The following is a 23,701-nucleotide window of genomic DNA, read 5'->3' as shown; positions in this document are numbered from 1 at the left end:
AGATGGAAAATTCATGTCGGTTTTCATGACTGTTGGAGAGGAGTCGCTGTGTGAGTGTGTGTGCGCGCGCGCGCGCGCAGGTGATCAGTCAGGCTTGAATGGAGGTGTGTGTGTGCGTGTGTAAGTGTGTGTGTTCTCCACCAGCATCTGCAGTCTGGAGCAGCTTCTTGAGGCTGCAGTTTCGCCTCCGAGGCTCCAACTCAGAGCAAAGATTCTCTCCTCCAGTGCGTGTGTGTGTGAGAGTGCGTGAGTTCTCAGCAGCTTCACGCCGCAATGAAGGAATTTCTCCTGAAGTCCACCATGAGCTCGCCAGCGACTTCTCCACGGCACCAGTGACCACCGAGGACTCATCAGCGTCTTGCCCGAACACCGCGGACCACATCAGCCACTGGAGCATCGATGGATAAAAACATAGTCAACACGGAGAAATCGCACCTGATTGAGGAAAGGAACGCCAAGATGTATTCTTTAAAGCAGCCGAGGTAAGAACACGTGCCCGTTAAACGTTCGTTAGATGCTCAAAGCAAAAGCAGGGACTTGGCAGTGGCGCGCGCGTGCGGCCGGGCGCCCACGGAGCGCGGGGCGGTCGTTACCGTGGAGCCGCTGAAGCGGGTCTGTGTGAATGAACAAATCCATTTCCATGCTTGGCTTGTTCGTGGACAGCCCGTGACAAATGGCCCCGGGACCGGTCCACTGAGCTAGAACCTCGTCATTTGTCTTCAGAGAGCGGATGTCCACCATCCACGGCCGCGCCGCGTGGAAAAGCCGCTCGAGCCCGCCCGCGAGTAAACAATACAATGATGAAATAATGAAATAAATGTGACTGCAAACACATGTCGTCAACAAAAGAAAAACACCCAACCGTTCCGCTACTTTTGAGTTTCAATATTTAAGGGTTATTTCCGTCAGTTTCACAGGAGCAACTTTTAAGGACATTTAACAGACATTTCACTGTCGGAAACGAAGGCGCGTCGAAAAAGGGCCGTTAATATTGTGACACTTTGCGACACATCTGTTTCCTTCTGCTTCGTAAAACGAGCCAAACAAGAATATTCGCAAGCTTAGAGAATGGTGTGCAATGTTGACGTCACAAATATACAAAAAAATGCGACTATTTAACAGAAGCCGTAAAAGACCGCGGGAGAATTCCGACATAATTATCGGGGGAAATGCGAGTCATGTTAATGAAAACGCGTCAGACAAGTGAGGTCGCGTGAGTGAATAAATGCAGGAAGAATGAATGAGTGATCACATGGCGCTACATTTCATGCGCCATTTAGTGACCCGGTGTGTGTGTGTGTGTCCCAGCTGGCAAGGTAACACGGCATCAGCAGGTTCGGAGTCGGGACCGTCTTCAAACGCACTGCCAATCACCCAAATCTCCAATGAACGATGAAATTAAAATACAATGAACAAGAGTGGACAAAGAAACACGTCGATAACACTCGCGCAACACGCACAAAACCATAACGTCAGCATCCTCTAAAAACCTCGCTTCAAATAGCGTGTGTATCGTTGTGGACCCAAACATCCACTCCATCATCAGCAAACAGCAGGTTCCGTTTGTGATTACCTTCAGATGACTGTTTCGACAGTGAGAAGACCCCTCATCCCTGAACTCGATCCAGCTGAGCGGGAGGCCTGCAATCTTGTTCGACAGCGGTGTTCCGTTTGTGTCACGCATGTTTTCATGCCCTTTAAATCCTGAAAGCAAAGCACAGATTTTTGCTTGCAATGCTAATTGATCTTTCTCTTAAAAACTGAATAATATAGACGTATTTCATTATTTCAATTGAATCTAACGTCTTGTTTTTTTTACAATGATATTCAACTAAAATGACTTCCATAAATGTATTTTTTAAATAATATGTACATAATAGTCATAACGATCCTTAGATCACTGTTTTCTAGAACTGTTGCCCTCGTCATGCGCAAGCGCTCATGTTAGTGGCGTCATGCACCAGACCACGCGGAGCGTCCCGCTCCCCTCACACAGCACCGTCTGTGGGAACACAGGTCCGTCTGGCGCCGCTGGTCTGGTTAAATCTCTGGCTGTGAAGTCCAACACGATTCCCTAACCAAGTCCTCTGACGGGGCGACGGCCATCTTCTTTTTACGAGCTCTTTGGTGTGGGATCATTTCACAGACGAGTGAACTTCCCCTCCAGCCGTCACTGATGTGAGGGTGATGAAAATACAGCCACGTGGTGTCAGAACTGTCATGACGTCACTGACTCACCACCCCTGCACCACTTCACCAGTAGAACGGCAATGAAATGATGACATCACTTCCTGATCCTGGATGTGAGTCAACGCAACCCAGCAGAGGTTCCTTCGTGTGTCGGTGCTGGAAGTTAAACCTGGTCAAAAGTCTGAGTGAGTCCACTCTACAGCGGCTGACTTCCTGTCCAGTCGGGAGGAGCCGATCAGGTGGTCACCAGGCTTTGGAGAGCAACACACACACAGAGATGTGACTTCCCAGTGTTGGAAACGGAGCCCTGGTGATGTGTGGGACTATGGCGCTCTCAGTGTGTGTGTGTGTGTGTGTGTGTCAGAGCGAGCGGCGAGAGAGATCTGTCCGGTCTGTTATCTCAACTGAGACTAAATGAGTTTTCTTCCGCCTCATTAGCCACATCATCGCTGCTCCCCCTCACTGCACCTCGGGTGTGTGTGTTTGTGTGAAACAGAAGTCAGCGTTTTGTTTTTCTCCTGTGCATTTAATCCACTTTCTTCTCAACACCTTTTCCAAAACGTTTGTCTCTTTATTCACTTGAGGGACCTTATTTTCTCTTACTCCCACCTTCAGTCGTGATGATCGATTTCCTTTTTTAAAGACAGTTTCATTTTTATATCTTCTCTTTGGAAGTGAACTGGGGGCGTTCGGGGGCTTCCCGGACCAGTGAGGTGTTCAACAGGGAGGACGTCCTGAGGCAGACCTGGAACACCACAGAAGAGGGACGTCTGGACCTCCTCACATCCACAGCAGAACTTTTAGAATGAATAAGAAAAGACTGAAAAGAATATCTGATGCGGGGACTAATCTTTGGCCTTGACTCTCCGGCAGCTCCGTCCTGGACTCCAAAGATGTGGACTACCCGTTGAAGAACGGCAGCATGTCAGGTGCTATTGAGCTGAAGCGTCCCACCGGTCTCCACTGTCACCGGACCAGGGCGCCGGCGTGCGAGGATGGCGTGGACAAGCTGCTGGCTAAGAAGAAACTCTACATCGCGTCTGGCGTCTGCCTCATCTTCATGATCGGGGAGGTCATAGGTACGGTTCTTAAAGACCCGGTCACATGACTCTGTCGCTTCAGTCTGGTTGGCGGGAGTCACAGGTTCAATTTCAATCGGCTGCAGGCGTCGTCTCAGAAGCCTTTAGATGAAACACGTCTCTTCTGTCTTCCCATCAAGCCTCAGCAGACCCAGGGGTTCTTCGCTCCCCGGCCTCTCCAGCAGAACCGTGACACCTCAGTACTGATCCTTGGCTTGATCCCGGGCCAACTGGATCTCCTCCATGTCTGAACTGTTATTGTATTGATAGAATTGATCTCTGGTCTGAACCCGGTCCAAACGGAACCTCGACTCTCTTTCAACACCAGCCCTCCATCGATTGGGACATTAGCGATGGAAACAAATGAAGGAAGAGTTTACTGACCACTCAACTGGATCAACAGCGCCGGGACCGGACCTGCAGTCCAGCGCTCCACTTGCATTATTTCGACTAGAAATCTGAGAACACAGAAGTGAGCATTGGGGAACGAGAAGCGCCAAGAGACGCCCCAACTCATCTGTCCATCCGAATCTGGCTCTTTACGTTAACCCAGGTTATAAATCTTTATCAACTGCGATTGTGTTTCGGTTCCTCATTTAGGAGTTCCTGCCACAGATGAGGTCCACAACTTGATTCGAGTCTCTCTGAATGAACATGTACAACAGACGTGTGCCTGTCACCCACCAGGGGGCTACCTGGCTCACAGCCTGGCCATCATGACCGACGCAGCCCACCTCCTCACTGACTTCGGCAGCATGATGGTGAGCCTGTTCTCCCTGTGGATCTCCTCCAGGCCCCCGACCAAGACCATGAACTTCGGCTGGCACAGATCAGGTGAGCGTTGCTGCCAACGTTCAGCAGCTGGGGCAAAAGCCAAAGCCCTGACAGTTTCAGGAAAATGGGAAGAGCTTTCTCAGGAACCTTAACATCCCGAACGTCCCTGCCTTGGCCTGGAACCCATCGTCTGCTGTGTGCAATGAAGCGTCCCGCCTTAACAAGGTGATTAATGCCGGTCTTCCGCAGAGATCCTTGGGGCCTTCATCTCCGTCATGTCCATCTGGATCGTCACGGGAGTCCTGGTCTACCTGGCCATCGAGAGAATCGTGCGCAACGACTATGAGATCGACGGTCACGTCATGCTGGTCACCTCTGGATGCGCCGTCATCGTCAACATCATGTGAGTCTTTGAGTATTTGAGAGGAGCTTCGCTGCATCTCTGAGTGACTCCATGTTTCCCAGCATGGCCTACATCCTGCACCACTCCACCACCTTCCACGCCCACGGCAGCGGCTACCACCAGATCGACGAGGACGGCCAGAGCCCCGTGGCTCACGGACACTCACACACGCTACTAGGGGGCCACGGCAACACCAGCGTCCGCGCCGCCTTCATCCACGTGGTCGGGGACCTCCTGCAGAGCGTTGGCGTCATGGTGGCGGCCATCATCATCTACTTTCGGGTACGACCACATGCGTCGAAAATGGCGATCAGGTGGTTGGACCTGGGCGTGACAGCACGGCTTCCCTTTTGCAGCCAGAGTACAAAGTGGCTGATCCCATTTGCACCTTCCTGTTCTCCGTGTTTGTCCTCTGCACGACCATCACCATTCTCAGAGACGTCTTCAGGATACTCATGGAAGGTAACGGAGGAGTGATTGTTGAGTGATTTTGGGGAAGTTACAGGAGGGCCGACCTCTCATGGCGTATAAAAGAGCCATAAAAGCTCTTTTCCTCCACCGCGCTCCCCGGGGTCCGATTATGTTCCGTGGAACATTGAGGGAAGTTTGAGGCAATCATCGGAGCGTACCTCCAAATGAAACACACCAAAGCCTCACTGAGAATTCCCGGCTCCAGCCTTGCTCCGCTCACGCGCTCACGCGCTCACGCGCACACGCGCACCGAGGACTTCCACTCCGGCGTCAGCTGGCTGTTCAACAACCGGGAGGCAAATCGGAGCACAGATGGTTGAGTCTGGGCCAAGATTTCAGGAAGTGCCCCACTCAGCAATCCTGAGGATAATCGGGACATTTCAAGCTTTTCCTCTGATCAGTGAACCAGACAGACTCCACAAACGCACCACCTGAGGCTCTTTGCAGTATTTATGGACGATACATGAGGACACTTCCATTCCCTGACTGACTCATCTGTCCTGTTCCCAACCAGGTTCTCCGAAGGGAATCGAGTTCAACTCGGTGAAGGAAGTGCTGATGTCGGTGAAGGCGGTCAAGTCCATCCACTGTCTGCAACTCTGGGCTCTGACCCTGGGGCAGTCGCTGGTCTCCGTCCACCTTGCCATAGGTAACCTTCACTCCCTCAGTTTGGGACACTTGACGAAACTCTTCGTCCACAAGATCATGAGGAAGCTATCCAGGACGCCCCGTGGGAATGTGACCAGTCGGGTCCTCTAATGTGCCTCTCAAATTGCATACTAGTGGGAAGGCGTTGAGGTCGTCAGCAAGGTGGACCTTCAGGGTATCTTACCAGGGTTTCACCCAGATGGTTCCAGACGGATGGGGAACACAAAGGTCCTTGCGTTCTGTAGATGTGTGACGGAGAAGGCTTGTTTAAAGAACGTAGACCTTGCGTGTCCCTCGTTTGGGCTTTGTTGGGGGAACTCATCCATGTGGGAGGCTGAGAAGGCTTCAGGACTTCACTCCAGAGGGAATTCCTGGTGGAGCAGCTGGAACCGGCCTGGAGACACAGGAATGGTCAATGTAAAGACAAGCTTCAACCTGAAGGATCGTGGATCCAAATGCTCTAAATCTGATCCCCACAATTCAGGAACAGCAGGTGAGCCTTCTCCAACTGATGTGTCTCTCGCTCTCTCTCTCCAGAAGAAGGAGCTGACTCCCAGTCCGTCCTCCACGAAGCCACCGATCTCCTCCACACCAAGTTCGGTTTCCACAGCGTCACCATCCAAGTGGAGCTCTACAGTGAGGACATGAGTCACTGCTCACAGTGCCAGGACCCCACTGACTGAGGCCCACTCAGACCTCTTCATCCTCTCCACAAAGCTGCCTGGAACTGAGGGGTGCGTTTGATTCTCGTGTTGGCCAAGTGAATCATGCTGTCATCACCATGCTGAGTCACACCAGCCAAAGCCACAGATACTCTCAGATGTATCTGATCCTTGTAAGCAGAACTGAATCTGAAGCACTCCTCAAACGTGAATAGTGATCCTCCAGTATGTAGCAGAACATTCCTCCCATCTGCCTGATCCTTCAAGTGTATCTGAACCCTCAACCACAGATGCAGAATAATTTACCAGTCAGGACAATTATGATGTGAACCTTGAAACACAAATGTATTAACAACCCAAAAACCAAAGAAGAAATTCACAAATATTCCAGTACATATCCTAAAATGATGGTCAATGTTGGACCTCAACCTGTAGTTCCAGGAACATAAGATTAAACCTGTACCCAGATAGACAAGTCGCCCCACAAGTGCAGGTGTAGTGTTTGTCCCCAAGTTCAGGTGTCTTCCTAAACAGAGTGTGATCCTCACACACGTGTCACAGAACCATCGTATGACATGGACGATGAAGTCACTCTGCTGTTGAGCCCAACATTCAGAAAAATGCAGAACACTCACCATCGTAGGAGAAGAATCCACATCTGGGGACCACAACCACCTGAACCCAAGAGTCTTCTGAGAAGCCACAGAGCCGGCGGCACGGCCCCACACCGTCATACTTCACTGCTACTGTTCTGATAAAATGGCGGCCCTCCAGAGCGATCCGAGTCGTTGCATGGTTGTTAGCTGTTAAGTGGAATTTGTGTTCGACTGCCAATCACGACACTCTGCGGAGGATGAATCACAGACCTTTTAAAGTACTATATTTTCACACATTTGTAAAGAAAAGTCTGTATATTTGAATATCTGTCAACACGGTGAATGTAAAGACGACGTGTCGTCTGAAGTCTGCTCGTCCACTCTGGAAGTCTGAGAATGCCTCGTGTCGTCGTGTCGTAAATATGTCTGTGAAGTGTTGCGGCCTGTCTGTCTGATCGTGATGTCGCTTCCTCCTCACACCTGTGGTGTCCCAGAGTGAAATAAAAGTCTGCTCATGTGGTTTGGCCAAACTTTCAGTTGAGAACTGCGTGACTCCGCCAGGCCGGTGTGGCTCAGACTGAGGGACTCGCTGAATCCAACACATCTGAGTGAGTCCTGGCGGACACACCTGCTGAGCAGGTTTGAGCACAGAAGCTGCTCCTGAAATCAACATGACCTGCAGCATTTAAGAAGAGCGCTGTATCAACTTTATTTCTCTTTAAAATAACAAACCCACAACATTTGACTTTTAAAACCCGAAAACAATATGTCAGATGAATCACTGCATTTATACATTCAAGTATCTGGACGTGGAGACATGAAGCCGCAGGAATCACCTCACCTTACCCGACCACCTGATTAGAACTGTCAGTGACGCCAAAACAAGATCCTCCTCCAGGGTCAAAGGTCATGAGTCAGTGCATGATCGACGGCGTCCTCGCGTGGCAGGTGCGGGTTTGTTTGTGGGCGTCAGTGTGGGTCTCCTGCTGCTATAGCTGCTCAGCTTCTGGAGGCAAGGGCGACCCACGGTGGACCTGGCTCCCCCGGATCACGGCCAAGATCTCGGGGTGGCACATGCTCCTCAGGCAGTTGAGCCTCACCAGCCCAGCCTGTCCGCCAGAAGCCAGCCAGAGATGGGACGCCATATTGGGACTGAAGCGCACCTGAGGACAGCAAGAGGAGGGGGTGAGGCAGCTTTGTGAGGCTCTGACCAGTGACTGTGTTTGTGCTGTCGGCGAGGCTCCTGTGTGTGTCGGCCGCCCTTCAACAACACACTGGCCTCTGTCGTGGTGAGTGTGTGTAGGTGTGGGGTGGCGCTCTGGTGCCGGAACTGATCGGCTCATGTTTCACACACCTGTTCATATCGACAACAGTCAAGATACAAACACACCCAGCCATTGCAGCGCCACAGATCCACTCATTCTTTCACCATTCACTCATCAAACCCTTTGTCATCCATCCATCCACAGTGCCAGGTTTGTCGTCCACTCCAAGCAGAACACGGCGCCGTTATTGATCAGTCTACTCATCCATCCATTCTTCCGCCAACTCGTTCATTCATTTATCCATATATCCCCTGATCCTCTGTGATTTCATCCACATCATCATTTCACCCATTTAACCACATCCAACACATTATACCATCATCCATGCAATCTTCACTCACTCAACCAACCAGACTCGCACATCAAAACATCCACCTATTCATCCATTCATCCAGCTATTGACTCATCTGATCCATCAACTCATCTGTGTCTTCTTTTTCACCTACCTGTTCATCCTCTTCCAAATCATTAACCCTCTCATCCATCCACCCAAGCTGCTATCTCCCCATTCATGGATTCCCCCCGCCTCTCACTCATTCATTCATCTGAACTACCACATGTCCAGCCACGCAGACTCCTTCACTCATCTACTTATCCCACCTTTCAACAATCCACTCATCCATGTCATCAGTAGCTACCTGCTGAGGTGAGCTATTGTAAGCTAACAGCCTGTGTAAGACTCACTGACACCGTTGTCCATCAATGCACTCATTCATCCTCTCATCCACTGAGCCTCCACTCATCCCCGGCTCCCTCTCTAATCCATTTGGAGAGAAAAATGGCCGCCGGCGTTTATTTTTCTGATTCGAGTGGTCATTTGTCATCTCATCCCGAAGGGCGCACGACACGCCAGCGCTCTTAAAATTAAACACATCAAATCCTCAAATGGTGGTTTTCCATCTCTGCGCCCCCTCCTCCGACGCGCACCCACATTTTTCTCATTTTACACATCATTACGTTCAGAGCGTCTTTATAGCGGCACAGCAGCCCAGGAGGAGAGGAGGCGGCTTCCTCTTCCTCCCGCTTGTTTATCGCTGGCGTTGGTGTCGCAGGACCGCTGAAGCCGTGTGCGTGTGAGTCCAAGGCTGGACAAAATGTGCGCATCAGTCCATTATTGTCGGGAGACTCTCCAGACGGCCCAGGAGCAGTGAAGATCTTCCACCCAGAACCAAGTCTCTATTCATATCTCACTGTTCACCTTAGTAAGCCACTATACCAGCTGCTGTATTTTATCTGATTTTATGCAAGTGCTTCTCAGTTATTTTCTCTTGCACTCGTGCACCCCCAGGAAGAACTAAACGTTTTGCGCTCCACGACTCTCCGCCGCCTCTGTAAATAGTATCATTTGTCTTAAAATTATCATAAGTACACCCCTGCATAACATTGTATCCTTGTCAGCATTGAAGAAAAGAAATCAAATTGATCCAGGACATGTTTTTGTCTGTAACATAAAAGACTTCAAGTGCATCCATTTGCCTGAAATTAAAAAACTAAAATTATGACTGGAATACACTTTATTCTAGAATGGCAAAAAAAGTATGTTCTGAGGTCACATGCTCCCCCCGGCATTGCTCCACGGCCCCACGATTTGAGAAGGAGTGGTTTAGCTTATTATGATTAGTTTTTCAGTCACTTGTTTTGGATGGTTACGTTAGAGTGAGAGGCAGGGGAAAGGGTACTGTCAAATGAGCCCACAAGGTTAAGCCTCAATTTGAGGATGAGGGCTTCAGAATAACTGGGTCATTTTAATTGGGTTCCAGTTTGGTTCCGAGTCCTGGTTCAGCTGAGCCATGTGGAGGGTTAGGTTTAAAGGGAGAGGCCGGGGAAAGGGTGATGGCCATGAGTGGTCCTCACAAGGATAGCGAAACAAACGTGTATGTGTGTGCGCGCACAAACCTTGTGCAAGGCCGACAGAGGAAACTGGTCTGGCTCCATCTTCCCCCTTATCTCTGTCTGCTTCATGCGAGTCCACAGAGGGCGTTTGGTGATTTTGGTCAGAGTTTCCTGAAAGAGATGGCAACAGTCTGTCTCTGATGCCTATCCATCACTGTCTGGGGGACAGTCATCACAACTCAGAGCCATCAGTTAACCTCAGCATGCTTTGACTGTGGGAGGAAAGCAGAGTGCCATCGTGTGGGGAAGAGAGTCACTGGAGTGCAGCATCTCAAACCCACCATGTTGACGTCCGTCAGATGCAGGTAGAACTTCTGCGCTGCTTCTCTGTAGGACGGCAGCTTCCACGATGTCTCTTCCGCATGGTTGCGGTTTGCTTCGCTCTCCTCTCCATTCTCCCCTCGGGGTGCGTGGTGAGGAACCATGGAGGAGAGGTAGAGCGGCTGGACCAACATTAGAAGTTAAGGCGTGTTCCATTAACGCCAGGCAGCTCACACATCAAGCATCATGAGGGGAAACTCACAACACGCCGCTCGATGGTGCGCTTGATGTTGGGGGGGGAGATGCTGATCGGCGGGAGGATGGCCAGGATGACTTCGCCCAGGACGTCAGACGTCACCAGAGAATTCAGCCAGTCACTGAACGATATCGACTGCAGGAGAACACCGAGGTCAGTGGTCAGCAGCTGAGACAGGAGTCACTCAAGTGCCCTTGAGCAAGGCAAAACACTCATGACTGTCAATCAATATTGCATCTTTAACAAACACGCACGCACGATCACACACGCACAGGTTGGTTGTACCATCACCCTTTCCCCAGCCTCTCCCCGGGGACACATGGCTTATCTGAACCAGGACTCTGGACCAAACTGAAACCCAGTTGTAATTTGCCCCACTGTTGCTTGAAGGAATCTGAGTAGAGCACAGACTTGAGACTTGTACTCACCCACACGGTGCCCGAGCGAGGAATGGGGAAGAGGGACCCCATCAGATGGTCGTAATAATGAACCCCATGAGAGCTCACCCTGAGGAACACGTCACAGCTCAGTTATGGCAGCAGATGTGTGCAAGACGCCATGTTTTCTTACGGGCTGTAGCCGTTTTCCTGGGAGAACATGATCCCTGGTGCGTTCAAAGGCCAGTGTATTTCGTTGGAGAGGCATCTCTTGGTGGCTGTGACAGGATTGTACAGTCTGTTCAGGTCCCAGGTTTTCATGTAGCGGTCTTCTCCGGCTGTCGCCAACAGATTCCTGCCGACAGGAATATGGAGAGACGGTCAGTGAGGGACGACCGAGGTTCTGCTGCCGTGCATCAGAAGAACCAGAACAGGAGAGGAGGCACTGAGGTTCATGGTGCGATTAAAGAAGGACGCAACACGGCGATAAAATCACAACTCCATCTGCAGATATTCCTCTGCTGCAGAGTCAGCGGGTGCAGGAGATGTGACGACCTTCAATCTGGGTCGTCACGTGCACATCAGCGGAGCAGCCGAGCGCAGGACATCATTTAAGAGCAATAAAAGGAGTTGAGGAGAAATGTTGAGGATAAAATTTAACTAGGCAGCCAACACAGGGATTCTGGATGCGAGTGTAAATTCTCACTCCAAAGGTTTGACGTCTTGTATCTGCTGTGTTCCGAGGATTATATATATGACTCAGCAGTTTCTACAGTCACACAGCTATTGACTGAACATTTCATCTATTTATATTCTTCCACGTGGAGTCGACTGTGAGTGGGGAGGGGAGGGCCACCCCGGACAGGTCACCTCAGCGTGAGAGGAAATCAGAGGGTCTGAAGGTAGTAGATGGCAATTCAAACACTTGTGAGGAACACAGTCGTGCCGATGAGAGATTGATAGCGATGGAAGGAAAGCATTTCACATCTACCTGCTGGCGGGACAGAAGCTGAGCGCCCGCACGGCCCGGTCGTGAGCCAGGAAGCATCGGTACGGCAGCAGGCTCAGCGAGTTGTCCGGCTCTCGCACCCTCAGCAGTGCCGACGCGCTGGTGAGGCTCCACAGACCCACGGTGCCTGAGGAGAGGCGCGTGAATCAAACATGCTGGCCGTCATCGCGCACAACAGCGCGGACTTTTGTTTGCTCCCACAGAACTCTCACACCATTCATCAGCCCGGGAAATCAATTCTCACCGTCATAGAATCCAATAGCCATGATGTCATGAGGCTTGGTGTTCAGCCAGTCCATGGACAGGACCTGGCCGCTCTGTTCCAGGCGAGGGGATTTCAGAGAGCCCAGCTTCAGGGTCACTATGCCCTCGGCCTGTGTGCCCCCAAACCAGAGGTACAGTGAGCTTTTTACTGAGGAACATGAAGAAAGGAGCTCACCTTAAATATGGGAGGACTGCTGTCATCTGAGGAGAGAGCAAACCCCAGAGTGATTTTGGTGATCAGAGACGTGATGCAGACTCTTGAGAGGCTCGTGTTGGTGGTTTTGGGGAAGAAAATGAATGGATGGAAGCAGTAAGGTTGAAGGTCTAGCCTCACAGGCTTGACTTCGATCGGCCACTGAAGGTAGCTCAACTTCTGAGTGACTCGTGGTCCTGGTCAGACGTGAGGACCATCACAAGCGATGAGCTGACCACCTTCCCTCACAGTTCTACTTCCAGTCTCTCGCACTACTCTGGAGCTGTTCTCTTGAGCTCAGTCCTGAAGGCACCACCGGTCTGATGAAGTCTCAGGTGAACTTCAGAAATGCAAGCATCCCTAAGCCTCACACACCCTAAAATAACCAGCTCTCCGGGTTAAAATAATCTATAATGTCCTGATCTGTATTTTAATGAACAGCAACACTATCAGAGGGTTGTGGGTTCCATTCCTGGTGGGGTGTGGAGTGTGAAGTTCTTAGACACGGTTCATTTATAAATGTGGTGACCTTGGTACATCCTGTTAAATTAGAGCATGAGCTTATATATATATAGATATAGATATATATATATGCAACAACAGGTGGCTTTTCTGAATGAAGCCATTAGCATAGCATCACCTGAGTGAGTGGTTTCACCTTCAATCCCAGCTGCTTATTTCTCTCCTCCTGTGTCAGTCATGTGACTCTCTGGACGGCTCAGGATCGAGAACCTAATCTCTTTTATCAATCAGCTCAAAACCAAAGAAGATATGAACAGAATAACCTGGTCTATATTGAAGGAGGTAGTTGGGGTTCAAACCCATAACCTTCCCAGGACTGCTGTACGCAAAGTAGGAAGCTCTCCAGTGTGTGAGGAACGATGTCTGAAGTCCAGCAGCAGGTGATGCATCACTGGCTGCACCTTGTCACGGTGAACTCACTCACACAAGGTCCCAAGATCACACCTCCGAACTGACGGAGCGGGCGACAGCGCCGTCCCTAAACTCCGCCCCCCTCCTCATCAGGATCAGAATAAGTAGCACTAAAGAGCTGTTCTGTTTTGCTTGACGACCACTCTTGTGTTTAATAGATTCCAAATCCAATAAGGAAGAAGGGTGTGCGATGGTTCCCCATCATTAGGTTGCTCTCCACCTGCAGTTTAGATGGGCCGGATCAATAAAGTCCTCTGCGCCTCCTCCATCAACGCCTCCGGCTCAGAAAACAGGTTATATCTTCAGCTTTAAATCACAACTCCAACAACAACCTCCACTGAATCCCAGTAAACACACACTGACAACTGCCGTGTGCTACTGCACACGTGGAGGAAACACTTGGCTACCACCTCAGACCAACAGCCATCAGCCGAGTATCCCAAATCTTTGTGACGGTTAAACCTAAACTTGGCGGCGCAACCTTCAACTCCACTCTTGGGTATGTGAATTTGGATCTATAACTGGTAGGACACCCTGGAAAGGCTGGTGCTGCTTGTAAACTGCTAAGTGAAATGCTACACTGTTAGGGCAGTGGTTTGCACATTATTAAAGGGACAGTGGGACGAAAGATTGGCAGGTTCTCGCCATTTTGTTTGAATAATTTCAATAATAATTCCAATGGATTGGATGCTTTGGATCAAGTTTTTCTCTCACTTGTACAACAAATGGATATTTTGTCGTACACTTACACTTGGTGTTCTCTGACAATTTTCAGAGTTCCAGTTGTTTTTAACAAGCTCCCTTCCTTCCAGTCTCTCTCGCTGGCACCTCCAGTTTGGGATTTACGACCCTCGTAAAGACCATTGTTCTGTTGAGACTACACCGGTCGTATTTTCACAAGATAAACACTCCATTCTTCTTCCGAAGCCTGCAACCAAACGTTTCCCTTCATCTTTAGAAGCATATTTTCCGCAGAAGCGAGGCGAGTCTTCAGCAGAACTACCTGACACCGGACCTTTCCCGAGCGCTTCTCCTCAGCCATGCAGCTGCTCTCTCACACTCCACTCACTTTCATGATTAAGAAAAGAAAAAAATCCACTTAAAACGCACATAAAGCCTGACATTTCTATTCTTTCTCTTCACAGTTTCCCGTCGCTTCACGCTCGCCACTTTCTATTTTATTTCGCAGCCACGGGTCGTTGGCTTTACCTTGGCGAGCGCGGCGCCATCAGCCCCCCGTGCTGAACCTCAGGTTATTGGTATTGGATGGGAAAGGTTAGAGAGCGGTCACATCTGCGGGTGTTTGTCCAGAACACTGACTGGGTTACTCCAATACGAAGGTCTGACCCTCATCCAACTTCCTGATACCATCAGCTACAAAGAGCTTGACCTTCTTCACCTCCTCCAGGACAATGTAACCATCGGGAGATGAACCCTGAATGAGCATGAGTGGGTTTAACAGCAGTGGATGTGACACTGGGGTTCAGACCAGAGGTTTGATCCTGCTCTTCCATGAAGAAATCCTTGCACTGGACTCAAGCTTCAGGAAACCCCATCCCACCCACACAAGCCTCACACTCCTGCTGGCCATTTTCTTTCCTCTTTCCAGCACCCCTCTCATATCCCACTTCTGACACCATTTGTCCCACACTGACCAGGCCATTCTGTGGGAGAACCCCAGCAGAGACCCACAGAACACAGAGCACCCTCTAATCCTGCCAGTTTCCCCCATCCAGTCTGACGGATCTGAGGTGGGACCCATCCACTCCTCCAACCTCCCACAGTAGAGGTGGGCAACTGAATTCTCTATGGGCCACATCTTACCCTGTGACTGTGGTAGGTCGCTGTCCAGCCAAAAATGGCCTGGGGAAAAAATAGCTAGGGAAGATTTCAAGCAAGAAATCACGCTCACCTTCTATAATACTCACAATATATGTCAGAAATACAGTCCTTGGTGGCCATCTCCATTATTTGAGAAGAGCTATGGCAACATAGAAATGTTTATTTCTATGAATTCGTTTTTTCTATCAACTTGATTAGGGTCAAGAAATAAGGATTTCAACTAGGTGAAAACACTTTAAAGTACACAATTTAATGAGACATGAAGTGTTAGAACTGCAGGGAATGACCAACACAGAAAATGCCACTAACATTTTTAAAAATTCTCCAACCGTTTTAAGTTTGATCATTTCACTCGGACTCCATGGTGTCCACATAAACACCCCCATTCTCATGTCTGCTGACATGAGAATGGGGGTGATAAGAGAGACGCTGGAATGGTCGAGTGTCTTACACAGCATGTTCTCAGCGTCTGAGCGAGCGCCGCACGCTCCTCACGACAGATAATTATAAATGACTCTCGCCTGTCCGGGCGTCGGGATGAATGAGTAAGTGACTGAAAAGAGGAGGCCATGAGTGAAAGTCCCAGCAAAAACACACACAAAAGCAGAGAGCGCCGACTGCGTGGTGAACACACATAATTTACAGCGGCGTTCTCCATCAGACAAGGATCTATAATTGAAATGACAAAGAAGATGCATCGCCAGGCCAGTTGTTAGTGTTGGAAGCTATGAATTTCAGCTGGAGTAGCTGACACCACTTGAATCGCCACTCTGTCAATCATCGCCAGTCTCTTGGGACTGGGCTCAAAAGACACTGGAGGGCTGGGAGGGGTTGAGGGTCACAGCAAGGCCAAGTTAATGTGTTTCTGTTTGCCTTGCAGTCGCAGATATTAAAGGTGCAGTCAGCAGTTTTTCCTCTACGCTAGCACAGATGGAAGACGCTATTAAAAAGCATTTTCCAAAACACAGAACAACACAGGAGTATAGTGAGGCTGAATGTGATTCATCAGTTGTAGGCCACTTCGGGATGGACACATCAAGTCCTGAAACCCTTCTTATCCATGTCTGTATGGCAACTCGTGTCACCCAGCAGGCTCGTGTGCCCCCCGTTCCAAAGTTCCCTCTAACGTTTCACGTGTCTGAGCAAACACACAAACTCTCTGAGCAGCTGCCTGGACCACTGTGAGCGATCTGTCATTGTCAGCAGTGGTGACTGCTGTTATAGTTTATATTTCAAAAATATTAAAAATAAATATGTACAATTTGCATAATTCTCATTGAGGAATGGAACCTGTGTGAAAAAAATAAATAAAAGCTTTCAGTTGTCTTTGACTTGTATCGATTCTTTATATATTTGTTCAACTGAATGTTAATGTAATATATTCACTATACTCACAAGAATCTTCCAATACAATAAGTAAACTACCTCTAGTCATTGAAGTCACATGACACAATTGAGGGCGCTGTATATCAAAGAACTTCAAGCAACTTTGACAAACTTTGACTCTTCTCAAACTGGTGAGGCTCGTGAATCAGTCGGTTGTGACCGTGAATTTTGTCCACTTGACGCCACCGTCTTCTGTGAGCCTGTGTGGATCAGGCTCCAGTGAAGAAGGAACAGGTTTCTTTCACTGACTCCACACTTCATTTCCTCACCTGACTAGCTCTCTGTGTATTGTGGTCTGAAACCTGCTCTGCAACCATTCTCTCTCCTCTGCGCCCCCCAACATTTGGAGCGAGCACCAGCCACTTGAAGAGAAACCAGCTCCTCAACATCAGCCTGCTCCAATAGTTCACTTCAGATGGCAGCTCTTCTAGTTGCTCTTCGTGCGCAGCTTAGAGGGAAGACTGCCCCGGTCTATGGCCCAGCATGCCACTACTGGACCTTTCTGCTGGCACTGTCCGTCCGTATGTTTTCACCGTTTAAATAAAGTTATGGTCAGAGAAAAACATTACGCTTCCAGCATCGACTGGCATTGATGGTGTTCCACAGCCGCCTGGCCCATACAAATGTGGCCCTTCGGTAGCATGAGACCAGCTGTATCGGCAGTAGTCTTGATTGTTTCTCTTGACTCAACCAGTGTGTGGCGCTCAGCTCCAGGTCTCAAGGCTGGACTTGACTCTGGAGCTGCATATTGCAGTAGGCATCACCATATGGGACCAAGTTCCTCCTCAGCATGACAAACCGTTTAACTCAGTGGGACCTTCAGAGGCAGGAGCCATGTTTACAGCATCATGACAAGATAACACCATGTCATGCCTCCTGTGATCTCACGTGTTCTATCAGATCCTCTGTTGGGCAGACACACACACACGCAGCCCGGGTTCCCTGCATGATGGATGTGGCGCCTCACCTCACCATTAATCTCCTCATGCAGTTTTCTATCAGCAGCTGACACGCTGATCTGAATAGACCGGACTGACGGCGCCGCCATCCATAACACGCTGAGGTATGTGTGTGTGCAAACTGCTGCTGTTCATCTGGCTTCACAGTCCATCAACACACTACAGTGGTGATGGAGCCACGACGTTGTGAATCCTTTCATGTTTCTATTACATTTTAAGCTATTTACACACACATATACATTCAACACACTAATACAAATCACACACAAAAGGCACTTATGTTCATGCAAAATGCCTTTGTTTTTTGGGACAGCTGCGGTTATTTGTGATCAGGTGGATGTGTTTGTCCTTTGGCTCAGATCTTTGTGGCTGTGATGACTGTGTGTGAGCTTTTTTATTTTCAACATTAATCTCAAGTTATAGATCTGTTTCAGCTTGACACAAACTCTGTGCTGTTTTGCTTAGTTTTTCTCATTAGTCTTCCACTTTGTTCAAGAATATGGGTATTCTTCCAACAGTCAAGTGTTTATTTCCCTCTACACTTTACAGTTAGGTAATTCAACATTATTTTGCCACTGTTCTTCCTCCCTTCACTGTGATGACTCATCTGCCAGTGCTTTGGTTCAGACTAACTGTCTGTACTTTATGACAATTATATATTCAAAGTACTACACTCTTCATAATGGCAGCGCAACCTTTCCTGTGACTTCATCTCAATTTCTTCAAGTCAAGTAACAACAGAGGACCAAGACAACACAACTGGGTGGGACTTTTGTGACATTTCTAGCAAAACAGATTATGATTCCTCTCCTCAACCTTTGATTAAGAAAATTCCAGAGTCCAACTTTAAAACCCTCAAACCCACTTCTCTCCCACAGCAGAGTCAGTGGAGGAATAATCACTTGCACTACCGAGTCAAAATCAGAAGAGTCACAGATGGAGATACTGAGGTTATTGTTGGGAGAAGGACAAGCTAGTCAGTCTATCAGAGGCATCAGAGGAGAGAGTCAGGGAGCTTTGGACATGTGGAGAGGAGGGACAGTGATGGACCAAGATGAAGAAGAGAAGCCAACAACCAATGAGGTTCATGATGAAGGTATGACTGGAGGATGACGAAGGCCGGTGGAGGAGGCCGACGAAAAGACTATTCCCAAAACCAAGGGAGAGTGTGAGCGCAGCGTGTGTCTGCATCTAATCTGCACTCTGTGGATCTATTAGCCACATTCACTGGTCAGTGACACGGTCGCTGCATGAATTCCGAGCAGCGCATCAATCTTCTGTTTCCCTCGGAATTCAATTAATTCCAACCTGGTCTCGCTCCGCAGCTCAAGACTCAACCGTGGATCAGGAGAGAAGGAGAGAGAGCAGGGAAACAAGGATCGATTCATTCTGGGTTTACTGTGTCGTTTTATTGCTGTGATTAAGCAACAGAAGTGAAGGAGAGAATGTGGTGCGAGCACGTGGTTAGGGGGGTCAGTGGAGTGTGAGCAGCTCTAGATGATCATCAACACTGAGACTTCAGAACAGGACAAGTACTGCAGTGAAGTTTGTGGAGGCAACACTGACCTCTGCTGGAGAAGCTCACCCCTGCAAGGCTAAATTCGCATTACACTTTCCTCAGCTGCCATGATTGTCTCCTCGGCCCGGACTGAACTTGGAAGTTCTTACCTGTGACCGTGTGACTCTGGAGCCCAGTGTTGGGGTGAGGGAGGCTGTAGATGGTCACCACGCAGTTGGATGAGGCCACGGCCAGGAGACCCAGTCTGGGCAGGAGAGGAGCCTGCAGAGGAGCCAAGTTCCCGTCAGACAGCGACCAAACCAGAGTTTCCAACCTCCCGCCTCACCTTCTTGCTGCAGTGTGGAGCCTCCCAGCAGCCAGACGGACACCACTTGATCTGCCAGATGAAGCCTTTGTCCTGGGCCAAACCATAGGCCAGCACTGGCTGGGACTCTGGCCTGAAATGAATTGTTTTACAGAATTGTGATAAAAAAAAAATTTTTTTTAGATAAATCTACAAAGTTATTATTGACATTCACTATTCCGTTATTGTTCACATTTGTTCACTATTCAACTCATGACATGAAACAATATTGTCATGTCATGAGTATTTATTACTTTGCTAGTAGAAGAAGATTATTTTCCTGATCATTATTAGTTTTACAGCTTAATAAATTAACATTTTAAATGCATCAAATAGAACAGATTCATGTCTTGAATGTGTATTTGTTGATAATTTACACTGCAATGAAAGCATGAAACAACAGCCTGATGTTGCATCATTCACATGAGAGCTCGGGAGTACTGACCTGTGGTTGTACTGAACATGTCCCAGGTCCCACAGTTGGACCAGTCCCACTCCAGAGTAGGTTCTGTGGTACATGTGTCGCTCCTCCATCTTCATGTGTGAGGCGATAGCGAGGAACTGAGAGGCAACAGCGCCATCTGGTGTTGGACACCACTCCATTGCCCACACCGGCCCCCCGGTGAACAAATGCATGTCCCAGCGATCCATGTTCGGCGGGACAGAACCGAACCTGTTCGGCAGAGCACATACAGTTTTCCCCCCATTCACCCTGGGCTCCGAGTTCTGCGAGGTTGAGCTCGGCTCACCGCCTCAGAGTTTCCGGAGCCGACTCCTGTTGAATTCCCTCTCGGGACACTTTGAACGCAGCCGACTGAAGCTCCTCGGGGAGGTAGTTCTTCACATCGCTGGTCAGAAAATACAAAATTGTTTTAAGATTAACAAGCAGTGAAGAGATTTTAATGGTCCATCTCCTTTAAATAGTACAACACTCTCATCCATTAGGTCTTTGGTCAAAGATCAGGTCTTTGCTTAAGTCAGAGACAATGCATCTCGGGTGGTAAAGGGTGGAATATTTCCTCCACGTTGGAGATGAGATCTGCTCCTGGGGGAGGAGTTCAAATATCTAGGACTGCTGTTGAGGGGAGCGAGAACGAAGGGAAGAAGGTCTCCAGTGAGAAGCTGAGGCAGAAGACAAAGCTCTGGGTGGGTTTCTCCCCAAAGAAGAAGAGTTTGTCTTGACTCTTAGAGAGAGAAGCTCAGTCATCCAGGAGAGACTCAGAGTGGCATCAGTGAGGTGGTTTCAGCATCAATGGGGAGAATGTCTCTCAGTTGACCTGGAAACACCTCGGAACTCAGCTGGAAGAACTGAAGGAAGTTTCTGGACCTGACCTCGTGCACGTCCACGTCCACAATGAGATTAAAGCAGAGGAGCAACAAAGCAGATGAGAAGAGAATCCTCACCTCTGTGGGACGAGGGTCCAGCTGTGGGTGGAGGGGAGCCAGTCCGGGAAGACCCAGTCGCTGTGATGCACCTTGCGGCTGAGAAACAAAACAGTTGCACTTCAGTTACTTCGTCTTCGTCGGTTCATTACACCAACATGTCAGTTCTGTCATGTGTGACGCGCGTCCGTCAGTAACACAGAGAAAGCCGGTGTGTTTAGGAGAGGAAACCAGAGTGCCTGGGGGAAACCCAGGGAAGAGTTGTTACTTACAACTTTTTGGTGACAGTGAAGTTCTCCAGGACAATTTTCTTCACCTGCTGAACAAACTTGGGATTGGACTCCTGCAGGAGAGACGTGAGCTGAACCTCTGACTCACGGAAGAAAATCAGATCCCTGTGAAATCCTACTCACAGAGGTACCAGAGCTGCCATGGAACACTGCTGTCTTCCTGCGACTCGACCACAACTCCAAGTCCTGGTCAGCTTCCTCCTCCTCCTCCTCTTCTTCGTTGAAGTCATCGTCGTCCTCCTCTTCCTCGCCTTCCTCTTCATCTGCTTCGGGGATGAAGTCGTCGTCTGCATTTTCATCCTCACTATGTTTGCTCTTTCGACCTCTTCGTCGTGCTGGAAGTACGGGGCATTGACGTCTTTGGCGGTTCTCCACCTTTGCACTGTCTTCCAACACCCACCTGGACATTTCTTTTCCTCCTCTGCTGCGGAAGCTTCACCGTCAACCGTGGACTCCACCTGAGGGATGTCCAACTCGTCGCTCGCCAGCGTGCGAAGATACTGCATCGCTCTGGAAGATACCAGCTTTATCTCAACTCCTTCCATCTTCTACCTCTTGTCCTAACTTCCCATCCCTCCTTGACAAACCATCCTGACTCCCTCAGTCTCGTCTGGGACCTCAGGGTCATTCACTTACTTTTTGGCCGCTCCCCTCCTGCGCCGACACCCGGTTTCGACCTCGTCGTCCTCCTCCTTCACTACGTCACTTTCTGGCGGTAAAACCACCTCATCCTTTGGCAAAGTTTTCCTACGAACGTACTTCCTCTTGGGCTTCGGTGTACCGTTGGTCTCCTGCACAGCACCATCTGCCGTCGAGCCATCTGATCCGGGTGTCACCGGGACACTCGCAGATGTCTGGTCCCCATCTGCAGCCACATGCATGGACTTGTTGCGCTGCCCTCGCCTCTTCGGAGTCTTTGCAGGAGTCTCTTTTTTCGGAGGGCTTTTGGTTGAACGTTTATCTAGTTCTTCATCGTCCATCTCCTTTGTTTCATAGGCAGAATATTTGGGGTTCGTCCTGCGCAGGCGACCCCTGGAGCTGGGCGTTAAATCCCAATGCTGCATCACAGGCTTTTCTTCATCTGCAGGAAGAGAGAAGAAGAGAATCTGTGGTGCGACATAAACAATGGGCCTTGTGATGAGTTTTTCCACATCAGTGGAGTAAGAGTGAAGAAGGGACAAACAAAAGAGAAGAGGACACCAGACATTTCTTCAGATTCACATACTTGCGTGGGCTTCCTCAGACTGTTTCTCTGGTCGATGTGCAGCCTTTTGGGCCGGCTGGTCTTCCTCTGCAGGCTCCATGGTCCTCCACAGTACTCGTCACGCTGGATGTCACCTCATATGTAACGGTGGCTTCTTCAACAGCCAAAGGAAGCTGCTCCCCTTTATTCCAGAAGACGGCAAAAATGACACCTTTCAAATCAAGTGTCGCCTCTTTGCTCAGGATTTTAATGAAGAGTGATGAGACACAACTGAAAGTCTTTCTTACCCAAATTCCGAATGCAATTAGAGGGAACACTTTGGTTGAAGCGAACAATGCAACTGTTGAATATGAATTGATAGGTGATATTAATAAAATGTCCACTCCTGGATATTCAGCAGGAAAATAATTTTTTTCCTCGTTGACTGTTGCTTAGACCGAATACGTGCAGCATCATTATATCCGGATGATGAAACAGTGAGCGCGCACCGAATCTCCTTCAGAATCATCAGTATTTAACCTTCTACAGCTGTTTTCCCATAATTATAGCACATTACAGAAAATATGAGTGACGTTACCTAGTTGTTTAAATTCAGACTTTAATTCGGCATGTGTGTTTGAAAAGCACATTTGATATTTAAACTGTATTATCTATTTATCATTCAAACGTTCATTTTGGCGGCAGGGGCTAATGCTAACTTGCTGCGGTTTGATGTGTTATGGCTGTTGAAAGTGGGTCACTTGAGAACTAGCACCTGTAGATGAACTCACCGGGGTGGAACCACGCCACTTAAAAGCTCTCCAGCCGAGTCCAGCGGGCTTCTTCCGCGGTGGCGGAGGGCGAAGCGCCTCGACACCAGCACCCTCCACAGGAACCGGACTCACGGGATCGAGACCCGAACCTGCGCTCTCCAACTCCGCCCTGGACGCATCAGGACGGCTGCGACATCATTGTGGAGCCCAGCTTCCGTCTTCACTTTTTCTTAAACTGTAGAAAATCGTGCTTTCTGCTGCGTATGACGTCAGTAAACAGTGCTCGGCTCACACCAGTCCGCCATGTTGCCGGATCTTCGTGGACCTTCACAGCGCCCACTATCTGCTGGATGTGCAAGTGCATAATACAATGAATGATCATTTCGATTGTCATACCACACGTAAATGTTCAAACAAATATAGTCCAGCTGTTTAATATTTTCGTGTGAAGACTTAACTGTCGAGCAAAAACAACGGGTCAAGATCAGCGCCTCAACATCTGAGGTTAGGGGTCTGAAACTGCTGTGGAAGCTGGGCAGGAACACCTTACATGGCTCACGTGACTGGACCTGGCCAAGTGGCAACCAACAAATGGGTCAGAAATATCTGTTTGGGATTGATAAGCAGAAATCAGGGTTCTGCTCCTGTGGCTGCACAGGACATGGCACGTTATTGAGGGTGGCATATGA

At 49.2% G+C, this 23,701-nt stretch overlaps 2 protein-coding genes across 4 annotated transcripts; one reads left to right on the top strand and one right to left on the bottom strand.

Moving 5' to 3' along the window:
* The first annotated feature begins 142 nt into the window (after positions 1-142).
* Positions 143-7,336, top strand: slc30a2 (solute carrier family 30 member 2). Its single transcript, XM_053880392.1, has 8 exons — positions 143-482; positions 3,064-3,269; positions 3,957-4,103; positions 4,293-4,446; positions 4,509-4,728; positions 4,803-4,908; positions 5,432-5,566; positions 6,103-7,336. Exons 1-8 carry the CDS (start codon positions 400-402, stop codon positions 6,246-6,248), a joined length of 1,197 nt encoding a protein of 398 aa, XP_053736367.1. The 5' UTR covers positions 143-399; the 3' UTR covers positions 6,249-7,336.
* Positions 7,337-7,502: 166 nt separating this feature from the next.
* Positions 7,503-23,631, bottom strand: gtf3c2 (general transcription factor IIIC, polypeptide 2, beta). Of its 3 annotated transcripts, none has more exons than XM_053880371.1 (22): positions 23,466-23,631; positions 23,031-23,351; positions 22,548-22,600; positions 22,282-22,471; positions 21,693-22,137; positions 21,457-21,566; positions 21,180-21,391; positions 21,039-21,109; positions 20,788-20,865; positions 20,133-20,231; positions 19,829-20,056; positions 19,366-19,477; positions 19,190-19,301; positions 12,384-12,409; positions 12,189-12,318; positions 11,927-12,071; positions 11,129-11,290; positions 10,987-11,065; positions 10,565-10,693; positions 10,323-10,484; positions 10,045-10,152; positions 7,503-7,986 (listed from the first exon to the last, which is right to left on the bottom strand). In XM_053880371.1, the coding sequence occupies exons 4-22, from the start codon at positions 22,358-22,360 to the stop codon at positions 7,813-7,815; spliced, it is 2,661 nt and encodes an 886-aa protein (XP_053736346.1). In that variant the 5' UTR covers positions 22,361-22,471; positions 22,548-22,600; positions 23,031-23,351; positions 23,466-23,631; the 3' UTR covers positions 7,503-7,812. The 3 variants fall into 3 exon arrangements, with proteins under 3 accessions (XP_053736346.1, XP_053736345.1, XP_053736347.1); XM_053880370.1 differs by having other exon boundaries at positions 22,282-22,441; XM_053880372.1 differs by lacking the exon at positions 22,548-22,600 and having other exon boundaries at positions 22,282-22,441.
* Between the last annotated feature and the right edge of the window lie 70 nt (positions 23,632-23,701).

The sequence above is a fragment of the Synchiropus splendidus genome, chromosome 12 (genome assembly GCF_027744825.2).
Source record: "Synchiropus splendidus isolate RoL2022-P1 chromosome 12, RoL_Sspl_1.0, whole genome shotgun sequence".
In the NCBI taxonomy this organism is placed as follows: Eukaryota; Metazoa; Chordata; class Actinopteri; order Syngnathiformes; family Callionymidae; genus Synchiropus; species Synchiropus splendidus.
The sequence above is the reverse complement of the archived record's forward strand: the minus strand, read 5'-3'. Positions and strand labels throughout refer to the sequence as shown.

Coding starts and splice junctions, on each gene's coding strand:
- slc30a2 (XM_053880392.1), top strand. CDS start 400: ATGGATAAAAACATAGTCAACACGGAGAAATCGCACCTGATTGAGGAA. Junction 4,729..4,802: donor CCATCATCATCTACTTTCGG/GTACGACCACAT, acceptor TCCCTTTTGCAG/CCAGAGTACAAAGTGGCTGA. Junction 5,567..6,102: donor CTCCGTCCACCTTGCCATAG/GTAACCTTCACT, acceptor CTCTCTCTCCAG/AAGAAGGAGCTGACTCCCAG.
- gtf3c2 (XM_053880371.1), bottom strand. CDS start 22,360: ATGGAGCCTGCAGAGGAAGACCAGCCGGCCCAAAAGGCTGCACATCGA. Junction 22,138..22,281: donor GTCTGAGGAAGCCCACGCAA/GTATGTGAATCT, acceptor CTCTTCCTGCAG/ATGAAGAAAAGCCTGTGATG. Junction 21,392..21,456: donor GGAGGAAAAGAAATGTCCAG/GTGGGTGTTGGA, acceptor CCGTACTTCCAG/CACGACGAAGAGGTCGAAAG.